The sequence below is a fragment of the Mustela erminea genome, chromosome 4 (assembly GCF_009829155.1).
Source record: "Mustela erminea isolate mMusErm1 chromosome 4, mMusErm1.Pri, whole genome shotgun sequence".
NCBI classification, from domain to species: domain Eukaryota; kingdom Metazoa; phylum Chordata; class Mammalia; order Carnivora; family Mustelidae; genus Mustela; species Mustela erminea.
The window spans coordinates 44,266,365-44,284,014 of NC_045617.1; the positions used below are offsets into that span (position 1 = coordinate 44,266,365).

Sequence of the window (17,650 nt, forward strand, 5' to 3'; positions counted from 1 at the left end):
ATCACAGATATCATGAGATCTGTCTTCAGTCTGATATGGTAGGTGCTTAATAAATACTTGTCAAATCAATGAGGGGACAACTTAAGTTTTATACTTTTTTTGGTTATAATAATTATTTTCATTTATTTCTAAGGTATCTTCATGTTTTAATGATCTTCTGGTCATTTGTTGCTGGAGTTGTTACATTTTATTGCTCTTTGGGACCAGATTCTCTCTTACCAAATATATTCTTCACAATAAAATACAAACCCAAGGTAAAATTTATGTGTTCTTATTTTTAAGAGTAGTATGTATTACCTATGCTGTTTGATATTATTACTGAAAGCATGTTAAAGCAATGATTTAAAAAAAATCCATCTGGTATTATTTAATAATGGAAGACATCAGAACATAATTAGAAATGAAATTTATGTATGTGTATATTTTTAAGGTATACAGCTCTACAATGAGCTATAAAAAGAAAATACAAACTTCTCAGAAAGTTGGAATCCATAATTATAGAGTGTCCTCTAACTACATATTAACTATGAGGACAGTAAATTAAAACACGTTCCCAAAGTTGGTTGTACAATAGAATCACCTCGGGAATCTTAAAAAAAAAAAAAAAGATTCCTAGGCGCTCTAATCAGATTTTGATAGAATAGTTCTTGGTTAGGGCCTTGTAATCAGTACTTGTTAAGAGCTTTCTAGGTGATTCTGAGACACAGACACAGGGAACTCTGAATTAACTTATCCCACACTGTTAATTTCCTAAATGTCTTCAAGAGACAAATAATCAGGTAGTTTGCTTAACCAAAATAATTTGTATATTTAAAATTTCATTAGGGTGGTGGTGTACTGAATCTGTGTCTAGTAGGCAAAGTCACTAGTGTGTAGATATCTTGAAGTCTTGCTTAATAATCTTTGAATTGATACAGTCCCTTTTTAGGTTTGTTGGTACTTCTATTCAGAAAAAGTACAGAGGAAAGTGGTGCCACATATTCGGTCAGAAACATGACTAGTCACATATCTTTCCTTTCATTGAAGTTAACATTTTGGGGAAATAGAAAATAGTTTTTTCTTACATCTCTGAAATAGAATATCATTTCCAAATATAGATTGAATTTTTTAAAAAATAAGTAAGCATAAAAACTGACCTTAATTATATGCTTAGAAATTTGGCTTAAGAATTGCATTTTATCAGGTATTTTTTTCTCTCTTATTTGGCAGTTTAGTTTAGCCAGTAGTAGTTATTACAAAGAACGGTTTCAGTGTTATGGCAGACTAATAATAATTAAAAAAAATTCTTTCAATTTATACATTGATTAATAAACTTTCGAAGTTGATCCTCTTTAGTAAAGATTGTATGTAAATTAAGACAAATCTCTCCCCTTCCTCATTTCCCTTTTTTAGCAGTTAGGACTTCAAGAATTATTTCCTCAAGGTCGTAGCTGTGCTGTTTGTGGTAAAGTGAAATGTAAACGACATAGGTAAGTTAAACATTTTTTATTTGTTGATCCTTCCAATTACATTTTGGATTTTAGGCAATTTAATTGTATGATTTTCTTTAGGCCTTCCTTACTACTTGAAAACTACCAGCCGTGGCTAGATCTGAAAATTTCTTCCAAGGTTGATGCATCTCTCTCAGAGGTAATTAATTTAATAACACTGCCAAATATGCCCAAGCAGAGTATATTAAATACTAATGGAAATTTAATTGTGGAACATCTTAATATATGCCACCTAATGAATTCTTAACTAGGTAGTTGATTATTATGAAATATGCGACTCAGGTGATAAAATAGAAGTTTTTGGATCCTTTGTCTAATTTAAATGGATATTTTAGCCAAAGACGACACTGTTTTACCTAGATATTGCTTAATTCTTATAACAGTAGTCATCTTTATGGTAGGGTAATACCTGAGCTAGACAGAGCAAGTATGTCCTATTGAATTATCCCAGTTTTGACACTTGCTAAAGGGTAGAGCAGAGAATGGGAGACTTTTCACTGTTTCCCTGTAGTGCAGGAATAGAAAGCATTCACCCTTATCTTTGTTACAGTGACATTTTATATATACTTTTTTGGTAACATATATTTTGTTATTTCTTTTAGAAACTTGTTTTCCCCATTGATCTAAGAAAGGAGTTAAGTCCTTGAAGGCAGTAAATGGGTCTGAGTTGTTCCCAGCACCAAGTATAGTGCCAGATATGTTGTTAGTAGTTGATAAACATATATTGAATTAAATTGAATGCTAATTAATTAAAGAATAGCATTAGACATCTGAATCCTGCTTAATTATCTTTTTTTCCTAATTTGTATCCTTGGCTAAAAGCATGCTGCATAAATGCCAAAATTCTTGGCATTTTTTTTTTTAAAGACTTTATTATTTGACAGATCACAAGTAGGCAGAGGGGCAGGCGGGGGCGGGGAGCAGGCTTCCCACTGAGCAGAAAGCCTGATGCGGGGCTTGATCCCAGGACCCTTGATCATGACCTGAGCAGAAGGCAGAGTCTTAACCCACTGAGCCACCCAGGTGCCCCTTGGCACTTCTTTTTTTTCTAATTTCTTCTCTTTTCTTTTTCATTTTCAACTTCAGGATTCCTTGATTTAAGACTTTGCTATCTAATATGGTAGCCCCTAGCTGCTGTGGCTGTTCATAAACACTTGGAAATGTATCACAAATTGAGTTGTGGTTTTGAGGATTTTAAGAAAAAAAGAATGTAAAATATCCTATAATACATTTTATTGATTACATGTTGAAATGATATTCTGGATATATTGAATTAAAATATATCATAAAATTAATTTTACCTGTTTTCTTATTACTTTTAAAAAATGTAGCTACTAGAAAATAAAAGATTACATATGTGGCTCACATTACATTTCTATTACAGAGTGCTGATTTGAGGTCTGTTGAAGATAAGACCTCTAGCAAGAGTATTATTTGTGGGTCTTTGACACTTCATTAATTTCTTTTTAAAAATATTTATTTATTTATTTATTTTTAAAAAAGATTTTATTTATATATTTGACAGAGATCAAAAGTAGGCAGAGGCAGGCAGAGAGAGAGAGAGAGAGAGAGAGGGAGAGAGGAGGAAGCAGGCTCCCTGCTGAGCAGCGAGCCCGATGTGGGGCTTGATCCCAGGAGCCTGGGATCATGACCTGAGCCGAAGGCAGAGGCTTTAACCCACTGAGCCACTGAGGCGCCTCACTTCATTCATTTTGAAAGAAAGAAAGAAAGAAAGAACGAACGAACTTATATGAAGCACTTGGCCTACTGCCTGGCACATACTGGTTTTCAGTAAATACTAGCTCAACATTTAAAAACATGTTTTGAGATCTTACTATAAGCAGGAACTGGACTAGCCCCAGGAATAAAAGGAGAAATAAGATATGGTTCCTTTTTTCTAGGAACTTGAGTCTAGGAGGGGAGGTAGACATATAAACAGTTGAATACAATGTAATGTGAATACTGGCAATAGTGGAAGAAATGTACAATGTATATTATTAATACAGAGGAAGAAATGCCTAACTATTGAGAGGGGCAGTCAGAAAATATGACTAGAAGTTTGCCAGACTGATAATGTGGGAAAGGGTATATCAGGGTTTGGGAAGAGCTTTTGAAAGGAAAGGGAAGCTTTGAATAAGGTGTTCAGTAAGATGAAGGGCCAAATTTGAGAAAGGATGTGGGCATGAAGACACTGTATTCTGGTAGCTAATATTTTATTGGTTACTTGCTGAATATTGGGCACTGTACTAATTAAGTTATTTCTTGAAATCATACAACCTATAAAGTAGGTGCTATTATTGATTTTAGCAAACTGGGCTTTAGAGGGTTTTAATTTTCTCAAGTTCATCCCTGGCTCGTAGTAGAACTTACTCTAAAACCTGGGTCTGGCTTAGTTCTTAGACAGTTTTTATATGGCTCTTTAGAAATCTGATCATTGAAAGATTTAAAGGGCCTTGCTGAGGAGTTTAATTGATCATAGAAGTCACTGACTTTTGAAGTGTGTAACTGGAGTTTTCAGATGTGACTCAGAAGATGCAATGAGAAGTGAAAAGGAAGTAAATGGTCACAGCTACTAGCAGGAAGCTTTCTCCCTCGCCTTTAAAATCAGTGCAGCTCCACTTTTCTTTGCTATGTTATGGTTTGATAAATTGAGGGTTTTATGCATGGGATTGAGGTGTTCAGATACATGTTTTAAATTACTTTGGCAGCTCTGTGGAGGATGGAGCTAGCTTGGAAGGAGGGAGACTAGACCCTCTTGCTACAATATAAGGTTGAGAAGATGAGGACTGAACAGTGGAGCTATGGAAAAGAGCTATGTAGGTTGTAAAATCAGTAATATTTGGTGATTGGATGTGGGGGTTAAAGTAAGACCAAGTATTTTTTTTTTTTTTAAGAATTTATTTATTTGACAGAGATCACAAGTAGGCAGAGAGGCAGGCAGAGAGAGAGAGAGGAGGAAGCAGGCTCCCCGCTGAGCAGAGAGCCCGATGCAGGACTCGATCCCAGGACTCTGGGATCATGACCTGAGCCGAAGGCAGTGGCTTAACCCACTGAGCCACCCAGGCGCCCAAGACCAAGTATTTAATAGCAAATTTTCTGGTGTCCTTTTTGTGTCATATCTCCGTTTCTATGTGTCTTACTTTCCCAACTGGTATCACTAAATGCTTAGTTTTTTTAATACAAAATCAAATCTTGCCTTAATATTTTAAGAATCTACAACCTTCCCTGCTGCTGCTACAGAAGGAATACAAGCCTACAGTCCGGTTAGATACCTTTGTTAGATAACCTCCCAACTGCTTTAGAAAGTCACTGCCCACTGTTGCAAGTCTTTTCAAAAATTAACATAATACTGCACCGAGAGTTAAGAAATGGAAATTTTAACACCCAGATTTCTTTTGTTTTGTTACTTTTTCATTTATAACTTATATGCTGATTTTTAATTTACAGCTAAAATTTTCACAAAAGTAAACATATCTGTATAACCAACACCCAGATCAGGAAACAAAACACTATTAGTACCCCAGAAGTCCCCCTCATACTCCCTTTTAGTCACTATTCTCCCTTTAGAAGCAATTTGATAGCTAATTTTGACCCCTTATGTAAGTCTAATCTACTTGTTTCTTCATTTTATTCTGGGAATACTGACTTGTAGAGAGAGTCAGGAATTCATAAGACTAACCTATTATTTTCCTTCTTTCCATAGAACTTTCAGTTCAGTGAAGCTTCAGAGTCAGGAACAATTTAAGTTTGTTGTTGTTGTTTTAATTGTGGGAATGTTTAGAAATGTGTGTTTAATTCTAATAGTATTATTTCTTTTTATGGAGTTTCATGGTTTTCAAAGTATTTTCTCATATGTTCCGTTTGATCATCGCAATTAACCATGTAAGGCTGACAGTATATGTCATGTGAAAGTATGATACTAGATGTCAATATTTGGGATAATAAAATTGATTTTTGGTAATATACATTATTTGGTCATATGATTTATTTTCCTAGAATTAGTTAATTAATTTGATTTTTCTTTAAAAACTAATTTTTATGCAGGTTCTTGAATTAGTGTTGGAAAACTTTGTTTATCCATGGTACAGGTAAGTTCTCTCTGTAAGACCTTTTTTTTTTTTTTTTTTTTTTTAGTGAATACGATTAAGTGTGCTGATGAAGCGTTACCAGTGTAGGCCAGGATTTCTCAGCTTTGACACTATTGACATTTTAGGCCAAATAATTCTTTGTTGTGAGGGGCTGTCCTGTGCATTGTGGGATATTTAGCAGAATTGCTGGCCTTTTTGCATGAGATACTAGTAGCAGCCCCTCATCTTTTTACTTGTGACCGCCAAAAATATCTTCAGAGATTGCCCTATGTTACCTGGGAGTCATGATTGGCCCTAGTAAGAACCATAGATGTACATAATCAGTTAACAGTTTAGTGATAGCAAAGAAGAAAAAAACCTTGGCTGCTTTTTGAAAGAAAATTAGCTTAGAGAATTCCTCATCACTCCTAAGTGGAGTGACCTGATTTTTATTTTATTTTATTTTATATTCTTAAGTGATTTGGGAAGCACTTCATGGTTCTTTGTTGTTTTTTGTTTTTTTCTTTTTTAAAGATTTCATTCATTTATTTGAGAGAGAGAGCAGAGAGCACAAGTGGGGAATGGGAGGAGAGGGACAAAGGAATACAGAGAAGCAGACTCCTCACTGAGTAGGGAGCCCAGTGTGGGGCCTCCATCCCAGGACCTTGAGATACATGTCCCAAGCCTAAGGCAGGTGCCCAGGGGGCTGAGGCACCCAGGTGCCCCGATTTAATAGTTTATATGCACTTTTTACATTTAAAATAATTGTACATTTAGAGGAAAAGTTTATATTCAGATGTTTCAGTAAATTGAAAGATAATTTTAATAGAATTTTTCTAAAATATTAATGATTTTTCCAAAGTAACTTGTTTTTAGTATCTTCTATTGGACATACAAGTGCCCTGTGCCTTGAAGGATATAGAAAATTGTTTAGATCTGAAAAATTAATCTAATTTGAGAATCAGAAATTCACAATATATATTAAATAAATAAATGTTGTCTTAAAAAAGTATCATGTATTTAGTTACATAATTGAACACTTATACCTATATGACCTATAGATGTAATATTTAAAGGCATCTATCCTAATTTTATATATTTTGAATTTTCTCATTAACAAATGCTAATAGGCAAGATGCTCTCTAGTATTAAACTTAATATCCAGTTTATTATATTTTCCTGAAAAGCTATGAAAATTAATATTTTTATGTTGGATTTCATCTTAAATATAGGGCATTTGCCATTTAAGTAAAGCTGTTAGTAAGTCTTTTTGTAAAATGAATCCTTGTGAAGACTCTCCCCACCCCTACCCATGTCCTGACTCTTCATAAGACCTGGCTGTATTTCTAAATGGTAAGGTATGTATTTTCTCCTCAGTGTAGTTACTGATGCTGGAATAGTCACTTCCCTGGGGTTAATAGTGGAAGGCTTGATTAATACGATTATCTTTGTTATTCTGCCAAGGGGCTTAATAGCACCATCTTCAAGTTCAGGATAATACCATTATATATACCTTTCTTGCTTGCTTTGAGTGGGGAAGTGTCCTAATTCTTTTAGGGACCTCATGGCTTCAGGAAAATGAAAAGTAGTTCCTCAGATAAAGGTTGTCAAAATTTCTGTGGGGTTAAGGGGTTAAGAGAAGAATAAATGAAACAAGATGGGATTGGGAGGGAGACAAACCATAAATGACTCTTAATCTCACAAAACAAAGTGAGGGTTGCTGGGGGGAGGGAGGTTGGGAGAAGGGGGTGGGGTTATGGACATTGGGGAGGGTATGTGCTATGGTGAGTGCTGTGAAGTATGTAAACCTGGTGATTCACAGACCTGTACCCCTGGGGATAAAAATATGTGTTTATAAAAAATAAAAAATTTAAAAAAAAAGTAAAAAAAAAGTTTGCATTTCAGTTAATTTTCTTTCTCAAGTAGAACACATTTTTTTTTTACCTTTTAGAATTAGTTTATATTATTAACTATAAATATTTTAAACTAATTAAAAATTTTGTATTAATTCTGTTACTCCTCCAAAATTATTGTTTTATTTCTTATAAATTACTTTGAGAATGCTTAGAAAACGTTTGGAGTATTGTAAAAATATGACTTTGTACATGTAGTTGTCTACAGGGAAATATATACTACAATTTAGTTAATAATGATTATGTCTTGGTACTAGAGTTATGGGAGATGTCTATTTTTTCTTTGTACATTTTTATTTTTTATTCTGTAATGTAACATATTGTTAAAAAAGCAAAGAAAACATAAATGGAAAAAAAGAGGAAGTTCTAAACTTTACTTGGTTTCTAGAAGGAGTAGCTGTGTGTTTCTCTGAGCTTTTAAATGCTTGCTTTTCTCCTTAATTGAAGGGATGTAACAGATGATGAGTCCTTTGTTGATGAACTGAGAATTACATTACGGTTTTTTGCATCTGTCTTAATTCGAAGGATTCACAAGGTAAATATTTATAATGAGAAATTTGGGAATTGGAGGTTTTATTATTACTAGAGATTTTTAAAAATCTTAGTTTTACTCTATCCTGTGCTGTTTATATTTTTTCTTCACTTTTAATTTTTTTAGATTAAAAGATGAATGGGTCACTTTTGGTTCATTGATAAATTTTACTTTCTTTAACGCTTAGGTATCTTGGCTTGTGGTAATTAGAAATAAAAAGACAGCTATAGGAAAAAAAGTCATGTTCCTGTTAGATGAATTTACTGAGTAAATGGTGATGATTATGATCTACTTTTTAAAAAGAAATTTAAGCCATATTATGTTTATGTTTGGGTCTTTGTCTATATATAGTCACAGTGTGTTGGCTGTAGATAGACATGCTTGTATATTGCCTTGTCCGTCTGATAGAATTGGTATATATCTGTAATTAGTAAATAAAGATAAGTCTTGCTAAATGTTTCTATACTTTTTTGAGAAATTAACAATATAGTCAACCACTATAGAAAAGATAGGGAAAAAATATGAATAAGCAGTTCACAAAAGAAAAATAGAAAAATGACCAATAAATGCTGAAAATATGTTGTCTACTTCAAATAAATATCGTTTTTTGATGAGATGCTACTCTCTTGCCTGTTGGATTGGGAACGATAAAGAATGATAATGTCTAGTAATGGTGATTGTGGGGAAAGAGGCAAAGCAAGTACAAATCCAAATTGGTGTAAATCTTACACTGGAAGGCAGTTTGATAATCTCTATTAAAAGACTTAAAAATGTCTATACTGCCAAATTTAATTTTGTTTTTGTTAATATGTTTTGAAGAAATAATCAGAGATGTATATAAAAATGTATGCTCAAAGATTCATTGTGGTATAATTTATAATAAGGAAAACTTAAAAAAAGCTGATGTCTAATGATAAGATTGTCCATTAAAATATAGTACATGCCAATTATAGAATTCTGTGTAGCCATGAAAAATCATTTTATAGAATAGTACTTATTTACATGAGAAATTATTTTTCTTATATAATCAAGTGGAAGAGTTTGGAAAAGAATATATGTAGTATTTTTCACATTGAAAACAAAGATCACATATTAAAGCTTATTATTATGTATATTAAGGACATATAACCTTATCACTGTTAATTTACTATTATGGTGGGTTGATGCTGATTTTTGGTTCTTTCTGGGCATTTCTTTCTGTTCACCTTTTTTTTTTTGTATGAGCGTTTTACTATTTTGTAAATAGAAAAAAGTGGATAAAATTAATCATATTGTTTAATAAAAGTCTAAGGCAGCTGTATAGACTTTAAAATTGGAATAAAAGATTCGGTAAAAAATATAAATTCGTTGATGATAAGCCACTTAAATTACAACTTAGAGGAAGTCAAATAAAATTGATCAAAAAGCTAACTCATTACAATAAAGTTATCTATAGGTATTACTTAGCAGAATAGTTCTGCTCTGTTAGGCTTTGTGATAGCCTAGTGATTTTAAAATCAAAGTACTTCACACTTGGATTGCATTATATGTATTTTTTGGTAGCAGCTTTATTGAGGTCTACTTTGTATACCAGACAGTTCACCTATTTGAAATGTATGATTCAGTGGTTTTTAGCATATTCCTGGATTTACACAATCATTACCACAAATTTATAACATTTTTATCACTCAAAAAGAGACCTCATACCCTTTAGCCATAAATCCTTATTCTCTCATGCTCTTAGATCTAGTCACTAGCTCATCTACTCTCTGTCTCTATAGATTTGTTTATTCTGGATATTTCATATAAATGGAATCATGTAATATGTGGCCTGTTCTCATTGGTTATTTTTGACTTGGCATAATGTTTCCAAAGTTCATCCATGTTATGTTGTAGCATGTATTAGTACTTCTTTCATGTCTGAATAATAGTCCATTGTATGGATATGCCACATTTTGTTTATTTATCCATCATTTGATAGACATTTGGATTATTTCCACTTTTTGGCTGTTACGGATAATCCTGCCATAGCATTTGTGTGCAGGTGTTTTTGACGGTTATAGGGATATGTGTTTTCACTTTTTGGGTATATACCTAGGAGTATAATTGTTGAATCAAATGGTAAGTCTGTTTAAGTATTTTTTTTTTTAAGATTTTATTTATTTATCAGAGAGAGGGGGAGAGAGTGAGCACAGGCAGACAGAATGGCAGGCAGAGGCAGAGGGAGAAGCAGGCTCCCTGCTGAGCAAGGAGCCCGATGTGGGACTCGATCCCAGGACGCTGGGATCATGACCTGAGCCGAAGGCAGCTGCTTAACCAACTGAGCCACCCAGGCGTCCCCTGTTTAAGTTTTTGATTAAGTGCCAGACTCTTTTCCAAAGTGGCTGCCATTTTACATTCCCACCAGTAGTATTTGAGGGTTCTGATTTTTCTATATCCTTGCCAGAACTAGTATCATCTCATTTTCTTACTCTAACCACACCTAATGGTTATGAAGTGGTATCATTTTGGCTTTGATTTGCATTCCCCTGATGACTTATGACATTGAACATCTTTTCATTTGCTTGTTGGCTATTTGTATTTTTTTTTTTTTAGGAGTAAAGTCTATTCAAATTATTTGCCTATTTTTTCACTGGGTTGTCTATGTATTATTGAGTTTAAGAGTTCATACATATGATTTGCAAATATTTTCTTCTGTTTTCTGGATGGTTAAGCTTTCTGTCCTTTCTTTTCATTTTATCTGCATCACTGTCCCAGCGGATAAGTGGGTCATTATCATACCCATTTTATAGGAAGTACCTTTGTCAAAGTGTTAGAAGTAGAGTTAATGGGCCAACAATTGTGCCTGGTCATCTTATTCTTAGTACAGTGTTCTGTCCCTGATAGCATTGCCTAAATAATGTAAATTGGCAGTTTGGGGATAATGAAAACAAAGTACATGTTTGTTTTTTTTTTTTTCAAGTTTAGTGGTGAGCCCATTATTTTACCATTTTGAATCTGACCTGGGGTCTCTAAAACGGATCTTAGAAAAGGAAAATTTTTGCAAGTGTTCTCCAAGATTTTATAAAACATTTGAAAATGAAAACATCCTATTTATTTGATAAATATTACAGCAACCTATAGTCACTGAGAACGAGAAGCCAGAGAGAAATGAAGAGTAATATTATTTTGCAACAAATTATATTATCAACAAAAATATTCTCTTATTGAATATGTGTGATCTTATATAGCTACAAGATATCTGTAAACTGCTCTGGGTTTTACTGGTAGATCACTAAAAATTGGGCGTTTATGATCCATCACACTTAGTAAATTTATAAGCCTCTGATTCCCCACCACTTGCTTAATATGGAATTTAAAAATAATTGAAACGTTGACACAAAACTTTGCTATGATGCAATTTTTTCATGTCTTTGATAAAGGGAAAATGTGTTGAGTTTTGTGGTTGAAGTCCACTGAACATACTTTTTGGTGATTCATTTCATTTGCAATTCAATTTTAGTTATTTTTTGTCTCCCTTATGTGTGTACATATAGGTCTTCAGTCCGCTATCACTAACCTATCATAGTCACTACAGTTTCCAGCCTTCAAGGTGAAAAATGTTTGTGGGGAATCATGAAATACAATATTATTCCAAAATAGAATGCGTCTATATAGCTTAAAACCAAGATTTATCTTGTAAGCTGAATAAAAAATTCTTCATTTTTAAGTAACCTTAATAAACAGAAACTTATGGCCCCAAAGGGATGATACGTTACTTGAGATTTTTCTTTCAGTGTATTTAAAAGAAACACATTAAAGAAATCAAGAGTAGGGGCGCCTGGGTGGCTCAGTGGATTGAGCCACTGCCTTCGGCTCAGGTCATGATCTCGGGGTCCTGGGATCGAGTCCCGCATCGGGCTCTCTGCTCGGCAGGGAGCCTGCTTCCCTCTCTCTCTCTCTGCCAGCCTCTCTGTCTACTGTGATCTCTCTCTGTCAAATAAATAAATAAAATCTTTAAAAAAAAAAAAAAGAAATCAAGAGTAAAGATACTATTTTGTGGAAAAATTTAGTATAGATAATGCATGCATATTAACGTATATTTTCTTTAGTGTGATAAACTGTCTAACGTTGGAGTTAGTATGATCCAATAATATAAAGCACTTTTAATTACATTTTTGAAAGATTTTAAATAATATCTCTAATTTTTAAGATCATGCGTTCCAGTATCTTAAATATAGTGCTCCTGCCATTGTAATTCATTAATTGTTTTAAAAAGTTTTATTTTAATGTTGAATTTTTCTAGGTGGATATTCCATCTATTATAACCAAGAAACTATTAAAAGCAGCAATGAAGCATATAGAGGTGATAGTTAAAGCCAGTCAGAAAGGTAATACGGTTTTCTACTACTTCTACTACTACTACGTCTGAGTGATTTTTTTATATACCAACTTTTACCTTAAATACCTAAGTGTGATTACTGATGCATTAACTCATATTCACAAATGCTGTGCAAGTATTCCTTCACCCCAAAATCCTTTTCAGTACTTTGTTTATTGTATAAGTGATTGTGAAAACTCAGAAATCTATGAAAATTAAAATATACTTAGTTAACTCTTAGATATAATATTGATGACTTTCATCTTCTTTTGGATGATAGTCTGTTGCCTTTATTACTCCCTCTGAGGTATCTCTCACATCTTTTCCCTCTTTCCCTTAATGATTTCAACAGTTTTGACCTATTCCAGCCCATCCTATATATTGCTACCATGTTAATTTCACACTACCACAATTCTCATGTTATTTCTCTACTAAAAAAAAAATTAGTGACTCTATTATAGACTCTAAATTGTATATTTAAGTACTTCCTAGTCAAATATTTTAATTTACTCTTGTCTCTATGTATTATGTGTTGGCTGGGATCACCTATTTGTAGGTTTTTGTGAATGTCCTGGTCTTTTATACTGTCATGATTTTCACATAGCAAACATTTTCTCATTTCTCGTTGAATGAATGAAATCTTTATTTGGGGGGCGCCTGGGTGACTCAGTGGGTTAAAGCCTCTGTCTTCAGCTCACGTCATGATCTCAGGGTTCTGGGATCGAGCTCCACATTGGGCTCTCTGCTCAGCAGGGAGCCTGCTTTCCTTCTTCTCTCTGCCTACTTGTGATCTCTGTCTCTGTCAAATAAATAAATAAAATCAAAAAAACATTAAAAAAAAGAGAAATCTTTATTTGGGACTTTTCTTGCTCTTAGTGCAAACAGAATTTTTATTTTTTAAAAAAATTACATGTTCGGGGTGCCTGGGTGGCTCAGTGGGTTAAAGCCTCTGCCTTCAGCTCAGGTCATGATCTCAGTGTCCTGGAATGGAGCCCCGCATCAGGCTCTCTGCTTAGCAGAGAGCCTGCTTCCTCCACTCTCTCTGCCTGCCTCTCTGCCTACTTGTGATCTCTCTCTATCAAATAAATAAAATCTTAAACAAAAATTACTTCTGTGCTCTATACTTGGTTCTTTGCAAAACTGATTTTTCCTTATGTTTGCATTTGGTATTCTTTGTGAGTGCTTTCCCAGTGCTTTTGGTATTCTTTGTTAACGCTGCATACTACTCCATGTAGTAACTGTGTAGAAGAGGTTTCATATTTTGAAACCTCTTTGAAATGAAAGTTTTCAAATTTTCATATTGGTCGTATGGTCATATTTTCTGGTAATTACTACACATTATATTCCCCTTCTGGAAATTCCCAGTTAATACCAATCTCTGCGTAGTCTTGGAGCAAAGAAGTGGTTTTAACTATTTAAATAGTTTTTAACTTCCCACATCCCAAATTCCTTTGAGTACAGAAGTAATTTTCCCTCCCTTATCATATCAGTTAATATAAGGAGTTCATTTGGGGAAATTATGTTCTAGGCAGGGTTGAATAAAAATAAATAACATTATTACTTTATTTGTTTTTGATATAAATAATTCCTCAGTTGTGAGAAGCATTTCAAGTTATATTTAAATTTTTTTCTGTTCTCATCTTAGAACAACTAAAAATAGCTTTACTTATAGTTAAAAAGTAGAAGTTTGATATGTGTAATTTGTTAAGTTAAAAATAAACTTAAAAATATTGTGCTGTCACTGGCAAAAACAAATTAGAAGATAGCAATTGTCTTGTAGCCATTTGGTCAAGGGTACTTGACTATCAGGAAAAAAAAATAGGAGACGTGGGTTTTTTATTAGTAAATTTATTATTATAATTTTTAAAAGATTTTACTTATTTATTTGAGAGAGAGGCAGTGTGAGAGAGAGATCATGAGCAGGGGTGAGGAGTAGAGGGAGAAGCAGGCTCCCTGATGAATAGGGAGCCTAATGCAGGACTTGATCCCTGGACCCTTAGATCATTACCTGAATCAAAGGCAAACATTAACTGACTGAGCTACGCAGGCGGCCTAATATTATTATTACTATTTTTAAAGATCTATTTTTAAATCTCTACACCAAACATAGGGCTCAAACTCACAACCTAGAAATCAAGAGTCACATGATCCACTGACTAGCCAGCCAGGAGCCTCAATAAATTTTATTCTTTATTTTTAAAATTATTTATTTATTTTAAATATTTTATTTATTTATTTGACAGAGAGAGCTAGAGAGAGAACACAAGTAGGCAGAGCAGCAGGCAGAGGGCCCGGGAGAGGCAGGGTCTCTGCTGAGTAGGGAGCTGATGTGGGGCTCAATCCCAGGAATCTGGGATCATGAACTGAGTGAAGGCAGACGCTTAACTGACTGAGCCACCCAGGTGCCCTACATTTTTCTTTATTTTCTTTTTTATTTTTTAGAGATTTTATTTATTTATTTATTTGACGAAGATCTCAAGTAGGCAGAGAGGCAGGTAGAGACAGAGAGGGGAGAAGCAGGCTCCCTACTGAGCAGAGAGCCCGACGCGGGACTCCATCCCAGGATCCTGAGATCATGACCTGAGTTGAAGGCAGAGGCTTTAACCCACTGAGCCACCCCAGTGCCCTAAATTTTATTTCTTAGAGTTTTAAGTTTATAAAAAAAATTGAGCAGAAAGTATAGAGTGGCCATATATCTTTTTTCCCCATTAACATCTTTTTTTTTTTTTTTTTTTTAAGGTTTTATTTATTTGACAGAGAGAGAAACAGTGAGAGAGGGAACACAAGCAGGGGGAGTGTGAGAGGGAGAAGCAGACTTCCCCTGAGCAGGAAGCCGGACACAAGGCTCTATCTTGGGACCCTGGGATCATGACCCTAGCCCCTAGCTGAAGGCAGATAGATGCTTAATGGCTGAGCCACCCAAGCGCCCCCTCATTAACATCTTTAACTAGTTGGTACATTTGTTACTACTGATCCATCAATATTGATACATATTGTTAACTAAAGTCCACAGTTTTCATTAGGGTTTACTCTTTGTATTGTACATTCTATGTGTTTTGACAAGTGCATAATACCATGTATCTGCCATCAGTGAATAGTTTCACTGCCTTAAAAATTGCCTTAAAAAACCCTATTTCGGGTTGCCTGGGTGGCTCAGTTGGTTAAGTATCTGCCTTCAGCTCAGCTTGTGATCCTGGGGTCCTGGGACCGAGTCGGCATAGGGCTTCTTGCTTAGTGGGGAGCCTGCTTCTCCCTCTGCTGGCCGCTCCCCCTGCTCGTGTTCCCTCTCTCTCTCTGACAAATAAATAAATAAAATCTTAAAAAAAAAATCCCCCATGTTTCACACAGACATCTCTACCTCTTTCCTTCATGAACCTTTGGCAACCATTGAACTGCACGGTTTTGCCTTTTCTAGATGTGATACGTTGGAATCATACTGTAGCCTTTTGAGGCTGGTTTCTTTTATTTAAAAATATGGATTTAAGGCTTCTCCATGTCTTTTCATGGCTTGATAGCTCATTTCTTTTTACTGCTCAGTTATATTCCAGCGTATGAATGTGCCACAGTTTATTTATCCATTCAGCTATTGAAGGACATCTTGCTTGCTTCCAAGTTTTGGCAGTTATGAATAAAGCTGCTGTAAATATTTATGGGCAGGTTTTTATGTGGGAGAAGTATTTTTAATATAGTCTTTGTTCTGAAGACTAACACTTTGAGGGCAACCCTGTCAGGACTCCTCTCACTCTTGAATGCTTTTTTGGTATCTTCACTTAATAAACTTCTATCACTTCACTCATTTAAAAAAAAAAAAAAAGGACAAACACTTTGAATGCAGGCTATGAGTAAAAGGAGACATCTTTTTATTTTTAGTTGAATTAATCAATTTATATAATACATATATGTACACCCACACACAAACCAGTTTGAAATTAATTGTTGAGTCTTTACAAGGGAGGGGTTGCTAATTTGCTACAATTTGCAAAAAATGATTCCCAGTTATAAAATCACTGTAAAATGCTAGGTCGAATTAATTAATAACATTGTAATGAGATTCATAGAATTAAAGCCTGAGATTATTAGAAGGACTTATTTTATTCGAAGGTCTTGGTATTCTAAATATTATGACAGTGAATTAGATAGACTTGTAAAGAAGGTTTTCAGATTTTTGAATTTTCATTTTTTTAATATATAGATTTGTTTTCTAAATTCTTTGGCCCCATGATTGTGCATAACTCATAAAATAATTAAAGGTTCATCTCTTCATTCATGTTCCTTTTATTCTTTCAGTATTTTCTCTGTAATCTGCCTCTTGAGAATAGGGATTATGTAAGATGTTTTCTATGTGTGTACTCTCATGGCCCTTTAGAAATACTGAATGAATATACATTAGAAGCACTGGCTTAATTTAAATTCAGTAACACATTGTGCAGAAGGACTTTACTCTCTAGTCTTTCATCCTGAAGATAGTTGTTTGTCATGGATTCTAGAGACCTTTCCTTTTTTGGTCTGAAAACGCTAACTCTTAAGGCAATGTAGATGTACTGATGATTCGTGAGGACTAATTCATGCTCTGTTTTCCAGCATCTATATTTTGCTTATTCTCCCAATTAAGATTTTCCTCCCTATATTCTTTTATCTTATGCCTGATTTCTTTATTTTCTCATTATCTAGAACCACAAAGAACCCTCTTGTCTGACAGTTGTTGAATAGATTCCAGTCTGGTGTTTTAATTTATATACTATGTGTATTCACACATTAATCACATTGAATCACATTGAATGTTACAATCTTATGCATTTTGCATAATGATTTTTCAGTGTTTATAATTGCTTAACTGTTTACTGATGTGGGAATGGAAGCTCATAGGGATTATATCATTTGTTCAAGATCATATCAGTTTGTTCAGTAGAGTTGGAATTTAGCATGGCTTAGTCTCATTGTAAATTCCAGCTATGACAAACATTTTTAAAAAACCTGTGCCCCAAATTCTTGCAGAAAAATGCTTAGTAAATAAATGCATAATGATGAAATAAAATGCATTTCTTGTAATAACTACATCCATCTTTGCCAGGCCTTCTTTTGTATCTCAGGCACAGATAGCCTTAATATACCTTCTTAGTACTCACATTTTAGAATGCATATATTGGCCTTTTGCGGGTAAACATGCTTGCGTTCTCTTTGGATAAAAATAGAAGAAAATAGTAAAAAACAGATGCCATTGAATTAGCGTTAAGATTCTTTTCATAGGCTTCATGATTTTAAAACTCGGCACAGAGTGCAAATAGGGGAAAGCATGACTTGTTTTCCTC

The 17,650-nt window shown here is 34.2% G+C and overlaps 1 protein-coding gene across 6 annotated transcripts in view; it reads left to right on the forward strand.

The window, feature by feature from the left end:
• Positions 1–17,650, forward strand: part of SNX14 (sorting nexin 14) — a 94,347-nt gene that overhangs the window by 12,298 nt on the left and 64,399 nt on the right. For 4 of the 6 annotated variants that reach the window (XM_032339128.1, XM_032339122.1, XM_032339126.1 and 1 more), the window contains exons 2-7: positions 134–254; positions 1,393–1,469; positions 1,551–1,629; positions 5,535–5,578; positions 7,918–8,005; positions 12,267–12,351. In XM_032339128.1, the coding sequence (XP_032195019.1) occupies positions 134–254; positions 1,393–1,469; positions 1,551–1,629; positions 5,535–5,578; positions 7,918–8,005; positions 12,267–12,351 (494 nt within the window). The remainder of the gene's footprint in view (positions 1–133; positions 255–1,392; positions 1,470–1,550; positions 1,630–5,534; positions 5,579–7,917; positions 8,006–12,266; positions 12,352–17,650) is intronic. The other 2 variants (XM_032339123.1, XM_032339127.1) reach the window with 1 other exon arrangement.